The 15812-nt window shown below is 34.0% G+C and overlaps 2 protein-coding genes and 1 long non-coding RNA gene across 4 annotated transcripts; 1 reads left to right on the forward strand and 2 right to left on the reverse strand.

Annotated features, from left to right (window-relative positions):
• Positions 1–1894: 1894 nt before the first annotated feature.
• LOC144565832 (uncharacterized) lies at positions 1895–3478 on the reverse strand. Its single transcript, XR_013514987.1, has 2 exons — positions 3357–3478; positions 1895–2170 (listed from the first exon to the last, which is right to left on the reverse strand). It is a non-coding gene; the product is annotated as an uncharacterized LOC144565832 (long non-coding RNA).
• A 348-nt stretch (positions 3479–3826) lies between these two features.
• On the forward strand, positions 3827–6190 carry LOC144565237 (SNARE-associated protein-like protein). 2 transcript variants are annotated; one of them, XM_078314941.1, is made up of 4 exons: positions 3827–4048; positions 4327–4488; positions 4776–4843; positions 5167–5386. In XM_078314941.1, exons 1-3 carry the CDS (start codon positions 3871–3873, stop codon positions 4826–4828), a joined length of 393 nt encoding a protein of 130 aa, XP_078171067.1. In that variant the 5' UTR covers positions 3827–3870; the 3' UTR covers positions 4829–4843; positions 5167–5386. The 2 variants fall into 2 exon arrangements, with proteins under 2 accessions (XP_078171067.1, XP_078171066.1); XM_078314940.1 differs by lacking the exon at positions 5167–5386 and adding an exon at positions 5953–6190 and having other exon boundaries at positions 3836–4048.
• A 3995-nt stretch (positions 6191–10185) lies between these two features.
• On the reverse strand, positions 10186–13520 carry LOC144565837 (Magnesium transporter CorA-like family protein). Its single transcript, XM_078315684.1, has 5 exons — positions 12717–13520; positions 12449–12528; positions 11773–12037; positions 10897–11176; positions 10186–10460 (listed from the first exon to the last, which is right to left on the reverse strand). Exons 1-4 carry the CDS (start codon positions 13429–13431, stop codon positions 10917–10919), a joined length of 1320 nt encoding a protein of 439 aa, XP_078171810.1. The 5' UTR covers positions 13432–13520; the 3' UTR covers positions 10186–10460; positions 10897–10916.
• Between the last annotated feature and the right edge of the window lie 2292 nt (positions 13521–15812).

Consider the following 15812-nt stretch of genomic DNA (forward strand, 5'->3'; position numbering starts at 1 on the left):
AAGGGTTAAACATTTTGTCTTGTTTTTAATTGAAGAGAATACGGGATACAGATGCTGGATGCCATAGTGACAAATGAATTATTCGGATTCGGTTCGGCGAGATCAAAAATTTGTGATTCGGGTATAATTCGAAATTATACATTGTGTTCAAATCAGAAATCTTAATTCCAAAAAAAAAATTCTTAATTCGAAATTATTCCTAAATCAGTGCAGCTTGTAATTATTTACTTTTGTATAATAAAATTTTATTTGACAGCCTTTGCCTACTCATAAAAAATATATATATAAACCTTGTAAAACTAAAGCAAAAATCTTGTCCGGTTTCTACTTGTACCAGCGCTTGCTTAGTCCCACATGCAAGAAACAATATGATAAAAGCGCTAAGGTTCCTATAAAAGAAGGTTGGCATGCATGAGGGTGGGTTTGCATTTGAATTGGTTCAATGAGTCATCTTTTCAACTGAAGACTCGTGGCCTATTGGGCTCTTGCAGTGGCCCATAAAAATCAAATTTATTTAAATATCATGAATAATTCTTTATAAAACGCGAATAACTCGTAAAATTTGTGTTTTATTCGGTCAACGGAATAGTTCGTTGTTCGCACCTAGTTGTTCGGTGCGAGAACCTCTGAAAAACGTTTTATTTGTGAATTAAACGCGAATAAAATGTGAATCTTGTCATGTTGGATGCATCCAGATAGCATTAATCTGAAAATAGTAACATTATTTGTGTTGGAATGTGCTTTGGAACTAGAACATCTCGAGATTTGGCTTAAATTTTAAATGTTCAAAATAGACGATAGGTCAAATTTGAATTTAGATCTCTCTTCCGAAGGAACAGATGAAAGTAAACAAACAGGAATTTCGCAAAAAAAAGCCAGCTCTAGTCAGTCTCTACAACTACAAAATAATACTTTTTAAGAGTATCTCCACCGGTGAAAGTCTTTGCAATTGCATACAGACTGTCATAAAATAATTACAATTGCAATTCATTTTAATTTCAACCGCTCTACATTTATGAATTTGGATTTAATTTCATTTTGACTGCCACATCAGCGATATCTTCTTTTTTTTGGGCTGACCTCTTTCTTTCTTCTCCCGTGAGTTTTTGTTCCTGGTACGCTCCTTTCTCCGCTCAACACTAATTTGTTTGAAAAATGACAATACAGCCACCGCTCACCACTTAAATAAACAACTCTCCACGATGACCAGCACAAGACCCCCTCTCTCTCTCATGTTTCCTCTCTTTCTTTTTTCTTTTTCTTTTTTCAATACAAAAGATTGTGAAAGTGGAGAGGCTATGATCAGTATACATTCTCTTCAATTGATATGCTATATAATAAAAACTAGAATTCAGATCTATTAACTCATTAAATAGAGGAAAAGTAATACTATATACAAACAAAACCACAAGTCATAGAACAATCCAACAACAAATACACTGATTTCTCTAAAAAAAGAAAAGCACTAAGATATATGAATCATAATTTCTTATCAGTACAACCAACCACTAGGTCACTACTAAATATATACAAACTTTCATACAGTACCCCCACAAAAACACATTTTCTTATTAATGGGTTTCAACATACGACCACTGAACATACTGTGAGGGGATCTCCTTTTTTTTTTTTTTTTAAAAAAACAGACCCAGACCCAACCCGCACCCGACCTGACCAGTGCTAATTTTGGACCAAGGGTCTAGCACGGGTTTGCGCCAACTCCCCCAAATGGGACCCAGCCAGGTCTGGACCAACCTTACCTGACCCAAACCGTTTTCAAATGCCTACCTATAACTACATCTTATACAGATGCAGATAAGAAATTATTATCCAGGTAAAGATGCAAAGAAACAGATATTACTCAGTTGTCCAGCTAATTCAAAAACATTGTCAGTAATTAAAAAGTTGAAATAAAAATATTAAACACCACATGGCAATAAAACAAAATTCAGCAGTACAATAACCTCAGCAAGTATTAATACTAAAATACGACAAAAGAGACCTACAAAGTCTCAAGCAACATAAACTAACATAATTCATAAGAGGCCAACAGCAAACAAAACCTCAACCAGTAACTTGAGAGGCTACAGATATAGATTTTAGATTACTTGGATCGCTGCCTCATCTTTCGGCGCTTCCTCTTCAACCTCCTCATTCTCTTCTTCTTCCACTGCAATTACATATAAAAAAATAAAGTTAAATTCAAGCATGCAAAGCCATAGTAGCTTGTATACAAACAAAGAACAGCAACAGATATTAATACACAGGATTCTGTTAAACCGCTTCTAATGACACTTCACTAGTGCTTATGCACCCAGCATGACTCATTCGTCAGTGGCAAACAGATATTGGTTTTTTATGGGGTCAATTACTGCCCGCACTGGGAAATCCTAGTTTTAACAAAGTCTTGAATTAAATAAAACCTCAAATAATTCTGCCCCAATGGGAATTAGATAACTGTACTAATTTTAACAAAAACCTCAAATATTTCTATATCAACTCCTAATTTTAACAAAGTCTTGATTTAGATAAAATAATAATAATGACTTCATTAGTGCCCGCATTGGGAAATTCTAGTTCAGCCATTAGTAAAACATACAAAACTGAGCAATAAAATATAACACAAAATATCCCATTGCTTAATTCTTGTACCAATCAATATGGCCATATGCAACAACACTTCTCGCTAATATTTGCTAAATTTGAACCTCTTACTTGTAATATTGCACCACAGGATGCACTTGTTCAATTAACTTTATGACAACTTCAAGTGTAACGTTGAGAACAATAATAGCAAACAATTATATTCTACGAAGATATAATACATTACAAAAACTATGATAATTAGTCTCTTAACAGGAGTTGAGACTTATCGCAAATATAGAATAACGAGTAAAAAAACCTATTGAATGTTTACCACACATATAAATAACTACAATATATCCTTGATCAACTACAAAAAAAAACTATTGACGGTTCAAATAATGAGGTTTTTAGAGATATTAACCATTTTTACATAACCACAAATAAAGAATTGAGAGGATAGTGTTTGCTCAGGGATTTTAATAAAAAAAATTTCACAAAACACCAAAAATTACATATATAGTGATTGTAAATCAATATCATTTTGTGATTTATTTATAAAAAATCCTACAAATTTAGCACTGAAAAGATTCAGCGGCGATATGCATGATAAAAAGCCGAATTTTTTTTCAGGAAATTACGTATAATAATGAACTAGAGCAAATTAGCTAAAAGAAAATTAAAACTTCAAACATAATTCGCGATTTCTCCGTCTAAGAACAAATGAATACAGAATCTACGATTATTTCTAAGAGATAGTTCAGAGATTTCACCTTAGCCCTCATCGTGCGCGAAAGTAGTGTTCTCCGATCTCACCTCTCTCTCTGCCTCTCTTGTTAGGCGGCGCTTGTGGTTCATGGGAGCTAGGGTTTGGTTATATATAGAGCGACCCGTATGAGCATTTTCGTAATATGCCATATTGAATGGGCCAGGCCTCTGTTTAAAGACTAACCAATACACGTGTTTAGCACCTTTTTTATGGAGGCCCATACGAATGTGCTCTAATGGACTGGGCTTGAATCAGGCCTTGAATCAACGCGTATCCTCGGAGATATCTCATATTTTACGTTACCGACGTGTCCGGTGCCTAATCGGTGAAAGCGCGGGGGCCAGTGTTATTGTTCTTTGTGATTCGTGCGAAACTTATTTGAACAGTTGAGATATTATAAAAAGTCACGCAAAATATGAGATATCTCAGAGGATGCGATTTCACCTTGAATTGGGTGTGGAGAACGAATAAATCATTTTGTCCCAGTTTAGTGCATCTTTGATGGGTAGCTCTTCCAGATGGACGGTGGAGATCAAGCAGGGATATTGACGGACGGTGGAGAGGTGCGATGCGATGCTCTTGCGGAGGCGATTGCGGCGGTGCTTGGTGGCGCGATCAGAGACTTCGACGCCAGAGCAAACTGCGTTGGTCGGAGCCAGGAGGAGCTCTCGCTTTCTCTTGATCGCATCACCTTAGGTTCGATTATTCTTGTTCCAGTTCAATCGTTTTCGTTCTCTCTCTCTCTCTCTCCAGTACAATCGTATCCTTTAGCAATTCTATCTTATTTTCACACTTGAGAGTGAGCTAGTTTAGGCTTATACTTGTCCAATTGCTTGCTTCGGAAACTGTTACCTCAAGAGTCTGGTATTGTACCAGCTCTACCAGTAAAATTTCAAAAATGGTACTTGTGCTGCTTTTCCAAGATATCAATTTGAATATTCATTCATTTGTTTCCTTGTGTTTGGGAATTGAAGAGTTGGACAAACTATTAGAAGAGGCACCAGTACCGCTGATTATGCAACAAGCTGCTAAAATTTCATCGATTCGCAAGAGAGTCCTATCACTAAATATGCTTCTGAAATCCATACAAAGGCGCATAGATAGAATAGATCAAATTGTCTCTGCTGGTTCCACAGGTACTAATACTTACCATTATCTTGTTTGAACTTTGGTACCATACCAGTAAGGTCATGTTACACCTTACAATTCATTTTTACATGTTAACATCCAATTTCAATAAGTATAACCCACTAATGTCGTATAGGTTTTTATTATAATTTAAACCAGCTCACAAAATTATAGAAAGTTTCTTAGTAATAAGTTGATTTACAAGCAATACATAAGCAACTTGGATAATGTTGTTAGATGTTACCTAGTGCTTGGGCACAACATTTGTCGATATGACTTGTGCAACTCTTGCCAGATAATATAGCTGCTGGTACAAGTGTTATTGGAGGTGCTTCTGGAACTACTTGACAGATAAAATTATAGGTACTCTTCATTGTTATTTGGGTCAATTTTCTCCTTTTGTCTTTTTTTTTTTAAAAAAATGTTCGTGAGCGGGATTCGAACTCTCGACCCTTGGGAACCACAGTTCTAGACCTTTTTCTCCTAGCCAACTGTGCTACCGCCCCATCTCAATTTTCTCCTATTGCCAAAGCCTGTTTATTTGGAACAATGTCCTTAAACAGTAGGTTCTTATGTAGAAGTTGCTAGGTCTACTTGATAAGCCTGCAATGCCACAAAATTGTACTTTTCAAACAGCTTTCCGTATGCATGAACTTGTTTTAACACACGTCAACGATATACAACAGGTTCAGTGAAAACTTTTGGTGTTAGAGGCTAACAACAGGGAACATGTTACAGTTGTATTCTTCATTATTTGTTCATTAGAAAAAAGGACAGAATGTGCATTGTGTTATGTTTCTTTAGAGAGTACAATTCTTTTGTTTCAAACTTTTAACTGATATTGTTGGAGTGAACAGTCACTGACCTCTGTGTCAAGACATATGAATCAAGTTTTTGTTTGTGCTACTTGCTATAGAGGTCATAGTTTGGCAACGTCTATGTCAACTGAACTTCACATTGAGATTCTTGACAAAATTTTAATTGATTTCAATGGGATAGAGTTCAACCAAATAGATTTTGAATCGAAATTTTAATTGATCGGAACAAATTGAATGAGGAAGTATACATTTTGAACAGATTTAACATGTCACGTTGTTGGCTTAGATTTCAAGTTTCCATTCTTCCTTTAATGTATGTCCGTACTCCAACCCCCCCCCCACCCGAATTCGCATCCTCTAAGATATCTCACATTTTGGGTGACTTTTTGGAAAATCACAACTGTTCAAACACGTTCTGCACAAATCTCAAAGCTCAAATAATACTGGCCCCCTGTGCTATCCCGAATAGGCACCGGTCACGCAAAATATGAGATATCTCAGAGGATACCCCCCCACCCCCCAAAACTCTGGTGAAGTAATGGATACTTTGTGAAATAGTCTCGAAACATGCCTGTTCTCTCAGGATCTGTCTGTTGCGTTCCTGGACTTATTACTTTTTTTAAATAAACATTAAATTGACATTGCACCTTTCAGTGGAGAAGAAAAAATGGATGCACTATAATGGAGGGAAGAAAGAGAGGAGATTTTACATCGCTGAATCGGTTCTCAATCCTGTTTCATATTTGCAGTAAGAAATTTTCTTTCGGATCAAAGGGTTAAACATTTTGTGTTGTTTTTAATTGAAGAGAATACGGGATACAGATACTGGATGCACCCAGATAGCATTAATCTGACAATAGTAACATTATTTGTGTTGGGATGTGCTTTGGAACTAGAACATCTCCAGATTTGGTTAAAATTTTAAATGTTCAACAGATGATAGGTTAAATTTGAATTTAAGTCTCTACAACTATAAAATAATATTTTTAACTATTAATTATTTGATATTGTAGAAAGAGACTGCAGTATATAAAAGTTTCAAAAAATATATTTCAGTTAAATTTCGATGAGGACTCAAATGCCCCATTGTTTCATGCTCCAATCGTACCCCAACATCTTTATCTTCAATTTCAAAGTTCAAACAGATGATCCAAACCTCTCGACATGATATCCACGTTAAAATATGATTGGAGACCAAATTTTATATTTTTGTTGAAATTTTTTTACTATTTTTTAAGATTGGTACAAAATCAATATTTTAGATGGTCAATTTTCTAAAAAAACAATGATTTGTACCTATCTCAAAAATAGTTAAAAGAACTCAAAAAATATATAATTTGATCTCCAATCATTTTTTTAATGTGGATATCATGTTGAGTGGTTCGAATTGTTTGTTTGAATTTTAAAATTGAAGATAAAAATATTGAAAGTACAATTGGGGCAAGGCATTTGTGCCCTCCTCAATTTTGATATACATAATTAAAATTTTAAAATAATAGTGAATGAATGTAGATTCGCTTTTGACGCGATGTAAACATGGACGGAGGACAACATGTGAGATATAAGAGGAGAGATCCACTTATAACCTTTTTTGGTAACACTGGATTATATTTTATATTTTTGAAGTCCAAATAGTTGATCCAAATCGTTCAACATGATAGATATGTTAAAATGTGCTTGCAGATCAAATTTTATATATTTTTTTAATTTTTTTACTATTTATGAAGATGGATATAAAGTTTCAAAGGTATGAATATAGCGATTTTGTTAAATACTTAATAAATAGTAAAAAAAATAAAAAAAATGTAAAATGTAAAATTTGATCTGCAAGCACATTTTAATATATCCATTATGTTGAACGGTTTGGATCGACTATTTGAACTTTGAAAATTTTGAAAATGAAGATTGTAATTCGATATCACAAAAAAAGATGTAATTGGATCCCTCCTCGCGATATAATTGTGCAAAATAAACTAGGGTAAAACCGTGGGGCAAAATATTATAATTATTTCATATATTAGGTATATTCGTATATTTTATGAACAGATGTATGGCTTTCAGTATATTCGTATGATATCATACAAAATATTTGTACAATGGAACATAACACTGTGATTACTTTTCAAATCAAAAATATTTTTACAAATTTTTGTACACCGCAGGTGCAGAACTAAAAAATTTAGATAGAAAAAACTAAAATCAAAATGCATAATACATGATCAGGATTTGAATCCAAATCTTTCCAATAACAAATTATAATCCTAACTACTGAGCTACAAGGCTATACAAAATTGCTCAAACTCGTAACTCGTTCATAACTCGCTTGCTAACTGCTTTCTTTAACTCACTCATTTATAACTCGAGTCAATTCTAACTCGAGTTGGCTGAATCGTTTAATAAATAAGCTGAGTTTGAGCATACCTCAACTCACTTATTACCAACTTGAGTTGTACAAAATTCGTCATAATAAATGCTATGCCCTCTAAATGACTCATAAGCTATTGTTTGGATTATATGTTTTGTTAGTTGTCTTGTTAATTATATTTAAATTGTTTGTATTTAGATAAATTCTTACTAAGCTATTTGAATTGTTTGTGTTTAGATAAACTCTTACTAGTATATAACTATAACTAATTAGAAAATTGACTGGTTAAACGAGTTATAAACGAGTTGTTTACCAACTCAAGTAGGTTTTACAACTTATCATTGTCATCCAAACTCGAATTGACTCGCTTATTAACTAAATGAGTTGAGCACGAGTTGAGGATAATTCACTCAAACTTAGCTTATTTACAGTCCTACTATAAGCAAACATGCAATGTATATATATGATAATTTATGAGAAGAGTTTAACTATGTAAAATATTAAGAAAAATAAAAATTCAATTAAATATTAATATAAGAGCATCTCCAACAGCTTGCATATGGAATTGCAAATACCGACGTGGCTCCGACGTGTCAATTTTATTTGAGTTCTCACCGATGTAGCAGTCCTTTCAAATTCGCAAGCTTTCATCCGAATTTCATTTCGCTTTCAATCTTCCAGGCTAGCGAACAATAGCCAATCAAATTCGCTCCATGGATCAAACCCTTCTTCCTCCCCATCTTTCCTCTCCCAAACGAAGCTATTACACTCCATTGTTTCTTCCTCTCCCCTTCTCGTTCCCATTCCTCCGCTGTCACCGGATCTGCCGCCTCCACTCTTTCCCTCCCATTTCTCCACAAACTATTACGTTAATAAAGCTTTCTTCCAATGAGACACGGAGTGACTCTTCCTCCTGTAATCATTCTTCACTTGCATCAAAAACCGTGATACCATCTTTTAAATGGAGGCGCATCTGTCCACTTCCTCAATTTCACCTCAAATCACCACTGATTTAGGAGATACTGTACAACAAATCGAGCTCCTTCTGTGGAACTTCCTCTCTTACCTTTTGAGTTGAACGAGGCAATTTAATTCTAGCAATAATCAATTATATGTTTGTTTGGACCAATTTGCGAAAATATATTAATTCCAATTTAATTGGTTCAAATAGTTACATGAAGTATAACATTTTGAATATATAATGAATATTCTGGTTTTTTAATTATAGTATCGTCTGATTCTCATGAAAATAACCACTTTACATTCATTGTTGTTAATTCATGTTTTAGTTCCAATTTAATGGGCCTCTTCATTGAAGAATGTATGGAGAGAGATGGGACAGGAGAGACAGAGGAGATAGAAGGGAGAAGGGGGCTTGTGTTGTTCATCGTGGAGAGAAGAGAGATGATTGTTTTTTGAAGTAGTTAGGTGAAGAAAGGAGAGAAGAAAAAGGCACGAAAGAAGAATATGAACCGAAATGCATGGAGAAGAAATTAAAAGGTCAATCAAAAAAAGAAATCGCTGATGTGGCAGTCAAAATGAAATTAGATCTAATTTTACGGATGTAGAGTCGGTGAAAATAAAATGAATTGCAATTACAATTGTGCTGTTTGAAATTGCAAAAAGCTTTCACCGTCGGAGATGCTCTAAATGATTGAAAAAATTAAAATCATGTTGTAGTTTAGTACCCTAGACTATGTATAAATCTACCCTTACCTATACACGGACGGTTCCGCTGCTGGACCCAAATAATTATTTGTTGCTAAATCGTCCAATAAATTATTTTGCTAATCCAATCAAATCATCCAATAATAAAATTAGTACTCTTTAGATTAGCACTTCGAATCATACAGTAACAATGTTTTACTATTTCGAATAACACAAAATCAACACTATTTTCATACTATGCGAGTTGGTCATTTTTTTTTTAAACATAATTGTTACACTAACCCCAATATCGTGCATCCCTATCGTTTACCGTATCATTTATTTTCAACTGTTGATTCATTCAAACATTGTTTTAACAGTTTAACTAATTTATTTATAAGAGACATTGAAGTAACAAAATATTATATCGGCATATATATATATCAAGTCTCTTAGTTCGTGAACTAAGGTGTTCTTAAGTTCACTAAGCCTCTTGATGAACTCAAATTTAAAATCCGTCAAATCAGCTTCAAATGATGAATCCAAAATGTTAAAATTCACCTATCTTACGAGTGATACGTCTACATGTGAAAATTTTAAATATTTAAATTAATTTAGTATAAAATCAAGTGATTAAAAAACATTCAAAAAATGAATGTATTAAAATTAATTTATTAACCTTTTAAATTTTACCGATTGGCTTTATACTAAATTAATTCGAATGTTTAAAATTTTCACATATAGACACATCAGTTGTAAGGTAGATGGATTTCAACAGTTCAGATTCATTATTTGAAACCGATTTGACGAGTTTTAGACTTGATTTCACCAAGTTTCTTGGTGAACTTACGAACACCCTAGTTCTACTCCTCATATATATATCCTTTCCATGTAACATTGTAGTTATTTTGTTGTAGTAGCTGAAACATATTACTGTATAGTGTATACATGTAGCATACCCAAAAGATTTTAGACTACAGCCATTCTCCGTAATACAAACTAAACTATTTCCCCAAGGGGATGTATGAACATAATACAATTAATAATTCACAGAACAAAAAAAAGAATAAAATAACACCTAGTGTACATAAGTTACACAGCAGCCAATGAGCTGGATTCCAACTAAAGATATCGAAAATACAATGTTTTCCTGCAAGTATCAATAGACAATAAGAAGAATTAAATGGTGTAGAAAGTTTATTTTTTTAATGAGATCCCTTTTAATCAACTTTATTGTCTTCAAAAGAAAAATATAGATTAACATAGATAAATTATCTTGGGTCAAAACAGGTTAGGTGTTCACACAAATTTAATTCTACTGATATAAAAACAAATTTCCAGGCTCCATTAGTCATGTTATATTGCTGCAGTTTAAATTTATCCAAATTACTTCATGTTGCTTCTGAAAGCCATTCCTTAATATATGTTTTGAAGCATAAATTTACTACTAATCTATCTACTTAACTATCTTATTATTTACTACTAAAAGCATAAATTTAATTTCAAACATTCATCAGCGCATTCTTAGAAAAATACATGTTAAAGCAAATGATGCATGAAACCATTGGATGAAATGCATAAGGTACCTTTATGCTGTTTTTCTGCTTCAAATACGAACATAGCCGCCTCCTCTATGATTACCATTTAAAACATTTCGCCTTGGTCTTTTATTGAAAGACGAATTCCGCTTCAACTCGGAGTTGGTTCGCCAAGATAAAAACCAAACATAGATAGAAGGGAACATGAAGCACAGCAGTAGAAGCAACACAACCGCAGCGCATAAAAACATTACGTTCATAAACCCACCTTTTAATTCTGGGTTTCTTTGGTTGGTCCACGGTACACCACCCACATTCATCCCAAAAACTAAATCAAAGGGCGAAGAAAGAAGGCAACATTAGCAACTTTAATCAAAGTTGTAGCAAATTATCATGTGTTTTCATGTCTTCAAATTTAATACTCCTTCAATGCTATTATTTCTGAAAAATGATCACTGTGGTCAGAGTTCAAGAAAATTGTTTCCCAAAGTTACTTTATTATTATTAATTTTCTTTTGAGAAACACAAAGTTACTTAATTATTTTGCTTCTAGATTATTTCAAGTTGATACCAATAAAGTCTCCTCTGTTAATCCTTTTTTTTCTTTTTTTAAATCTTTTATATAGAAAGTAGTGCATTATCAAATGCCTCCAAATTCTGTGCCTCCATGCGTCAAACTCAAACAAAAAACTAAAATCACAGTAAGTGATCCCATCAATTCTGTACACATGCTTAAAATGTTAATACATTTTGATCCCTTTTGATGAGTGTCATGGATTTGATACCAATGAAACAGATCCAAAATGTTGTAATATATTATATTTAGATACAAATTGATGAAGCTAACAATCTAGCCAATTGTATTTTCCAAGTTACTTAAAAGTTGCATGACATGTTCAAAGCTAACAAACAGAGAATACTTACTCCCAGTGACAATGGATAGAGGAAGGAATATGATGGAGAGGAAGGAGAGATAATATAATTTTCGGTTTATCTGTTCGGCTTGCCAGCTGTCAAGCCCAGCCTGAAGTGCTGCCACTCTATTTGTCAGAAAACCTAGATTTTCCTTGAGCCTCCTCAATCGACCGATAAGTTCTTCTAGAGCAGATATATCTTCACAAGCAAACCAGCTTTTACTCGCACATTTCTCTTTTACTCGAGGGAAGACTTGTTCACCATGAGAAACAACCTTACATCATGAATGAAAACAGTTACAAACAGAAATTACTGAATGAGACAATTTCATGTGTGCCGTGCTGAGTTTGGAAATATCATCTTATTCTACAAAATATCAATAATTTACAATATTCCCTCCATTCCTTTCAAAAATGCCCAAATTACCTTTATTAAGTCTAATCTATGTGTGATAAGGGAGAAAAGATGCATAATTTGATTATTACTGAACAGCACAGATACTGAAGTACCAAACCCCGTACTGGATGGGGTAATAGTAGCGCTGACAATAAGGTTCTTGTATTGTCAAGTTTTCATTTACCAATTTGATAAACATGCTAGTTATATACAAGGTACTGATATAAACATGGACCAGTGCAAGTAATGTGGTAACTTTTATTCAATCCAAAAGATGTGAGAAAGTTACTTGCAAAAGGCGTTGTAGGTCAAGATGCATTTTGGGAAATCTCCTGTCATCCAGCATCTGTTTTCTCAGCAAATAACCACCTATATATAGGGGCAAAAACAATAGTACTATTTTTGTTACAAGGACGTCACAAAAAGAAGCCAAAATCATTATATTGTACCCCCAACTTTCCAATTTCAAATGTTGGATCAATTTATACTCATTCCAACAATCCAACCAATTTTAAAAATTGACCATCTGAAAACAAATTAAACAGGAAAGTACACACCTTTATCCAATTGAAGCTCGACTGCATCCAATTCCATCTCAAATCTGGTCACAATATCATGCAGTTGGTCGACATGGGTATCTATTATATGCACAACTAAACCTGAAACCCGTGTTGGTACCGGATTATCAGCCTCTTCTGAGTGGTTCATCAATAATAGATCCTCTAATACATGTTCTGCTATTACCACTCTTCCTTCTTTCTCCCCTTCAACAGTTGGTATCTCGGTTAACAATGAACCGGTTCCATTCTGGTCTGAAAACCCGAGCCGTGGGACCCGCCCAACAGAGACTGTAATGACCGAGTTTTCTGTGACCCGAACTGCTAACCGAATTGCGCACTCGCTGGCAATTGGTCCCCCAGAATTCACACGAAAGATCAAGGTGCCATCCAGCTGTTGTGCGCAATACGGACCATTGGATGCGAGATCGAGAATCTCATATAGCTTCAACGGAGGGGAGAGAAGCTCGATCAGCGATTGGGCATAGTGTGTCAGTTTGTATGGCCCACCTTTAGGGAGTTCAACGTGGTGCCATGAGAAAGGGGTGGGGTCAGTGCTACGGTTTGAAGGAGACCAGCAGGGAGACCAGGAGGTGTCGGAGAAGGAGCCGAGCCCATCAAAAAGGTAGGATCTCCGGCGAACCTCGCCAGTTTCTAGGCGGCGACGGGGAGGTATAGGGGAGGAAGGAGGGGAGGAAGAAGGGGAGACCGCCATTGGAGGAGAAAGAGAGAGAGGTCAGGAAGCAGCGGGTAATGAAGGCGAGATTTGAGCATAGTAGTGCTTTATTTTAAAATCTTCTTCTTCTTTTTTTTTCTCGTGTTTTGAATTGAATTGAATTTTTCTTTTTTTGGTGGAGGTGGGATGCGTTGGTTTGGTCAGCGACAGAGGTTGGAGAAGGAGAGAACAACTATCCTCTCCAATATAGGTAAAAGATTCCCTTCACTTTACGGTTTGAGATTGACTCTCATTCGCTTTGAGATTCGGGCTTGTGATGGAGGCAGTATTATTTGGCTTTGAGATTCGTTCAAAGTTACAAATAACGGTCCAGATTCGCTAACTATAAAAGATTCCCTTGTAGGGTAACGGGGAGATGTGAATTCGGAGAAAGAGAGTAGTTATTAGGGAAGGTGCCTTGTGTCTGCCAATTTGTAACTTCTGAGTCAACTCAATTTTGAGTTAAGATCTGGAGCGTCCGATTTAATCTGCACTAATATTAAAGGCGCTGCGCGTTATAAGCGTGCTCACAGCACACCACGCGTCCTAAAATATCAACTCAAACGTTGCGTTAACGCAGAGGATGTGATTCGGTGCGGTGTGGTGCCGGTGTAATTTTTAAAATAATAAAAACAGCAATTATTTTTTGTCAAAAGAAGACAAAATTTAAAACACCTTACCATGTTACACCCAATTAATTTCGAAGCCGCGTTGACTCGTGATATTCATTAACAAGGATTTGTATTGCCTACTTGTTAAAATTAAAAAAATATATCATTTTTATATCATTTTTATATCATTTTTATATAATTAGAGAGTTCGTATATTTTTAAATTTTGTGTATAAGGAAGATTTTAACTAAATAAATGTTAGTTTTTGTAAATTTAAAATTGATAAAAATATTAAAAACTGATAGAATATGTATACAGTGTTCTTTAAAGATAATAAAAGTTTACTAGTTTTTTTTTTTCAAAATCAATTCAACAAAACTACGAAAGGGGAGGTAGCGCAATTGGCTGGGAAAAAGTCCTAGACTTGTTGTACTCAAAGGTCGAGAGTTAGATTTTCCCTCATGACTTCGTAGCTTCTGCGAAGGTTTTCAAAAAAAAAAATTCGACAAAACTACGGGCTTTAAATCAAAAAAAAAAATCAACAAAACTAAATAATAAAAAGAGAAATGTTTTGGTACCCGAGCCATCATACCCGAACGCGCCCCCCGAGTAGTTTAACAGAAAAAACCTTCAATGTTGTCTAATTTTCATTTTCAGTGCTAATATCAAAACATTTAAAACTATATTTATAACATTTTACAATGCTACTCGTAAGCATATAAATCTCTATCTGAAAGCATTAACATTTTAAATCTACATAGTTTTCACTCCTAACTACTTTTGTCTTCAAGTCAAAAACGGAATGATTCATTTCGCCCATTTTTTTTATTTTTTCTCTGATCATTACAATTTATTTTCCCGATGATTCATGATGAATTTTACGAATCTAAAAATACGAACATTTTATATTCGATTTTATCTTTCAAATAAGATCCATGAAGAAATATTTTTGAGTAATTTTAAAGGCATTTGTTTTTTTTTAAAGTAAAACTCATGAGCACTTTAAATTTTCAAGTTTTTAAATCTCAGTCTACAACCATTAAAATTTTCAAGGTTTTGTACATGAGGTTTATATGCTTTGCAAATGCAGTGTTATTGTTGAGGATTATATGCTTTGAAATGTTATTGTTGAGGTTTTAATTCTTTGTACATGAGGTTTATACGCTTTGTAAATGAGCTTTGTAAATGCAGTGTTATTGTTGAGGTTTATATGCTTTGAAATGTTATCGCTGAGGTTTTAATTATTTGTACATGAGGTTTATATGTTTTATTCTAGAGATTTAAAGTGTTATTAATGAGGTTTATATGCTTGTGAACAGAGGTTTAAATTATTTTGAAGCAAAATAAAAAAAAATGAAAGTCACAAAGATTTAAAGTGATAAAAAAAATTACGACACAAATATAACTCAAAAGTTATTCTTCATGGATCACATTTGAAAGAGAAAACCGGATAAAAAACGTTTATATTTTTAGATTCGCAAAATTCATCACGAATCGTCGAGAAAATAAATGAAAATGATCAGAGAAATTTTTTTTAAAAAAAGTGGGTGAAAGAATTTTTCTGTTTTTTGCTTGAAAATAAAAGTAGCTAGGAGTTAAAACTATACAGATTTAAAATTTTAATGCTTGCAGACAGAGATTTAAATGCTTGCAGTAGCATTGTAAAATGTTATAAACATAGCTTTAAATGTTTAGATATTAGCGCTGGAAATGAAAGTTAGATAACATTGGAAGTTTTTTCGGAAAGACACTCGGAGATTTTGTTTGGGA

The sequence above is a fragment of the Carex rostrata genome, chromosome 14, assembly GCF_964058835.1.
Source record: "Carex rostrata chromosome 14, lpCarRost1.2, whole genome shotgun sequence".
Classification (NCBI taxonomy): domain Eukaryota; kingdom Viridiplantae; phylum Streptophyta; class Magnoliopsida; order Poales; family Cyperaceae; genus Carex; species Carex rostrata.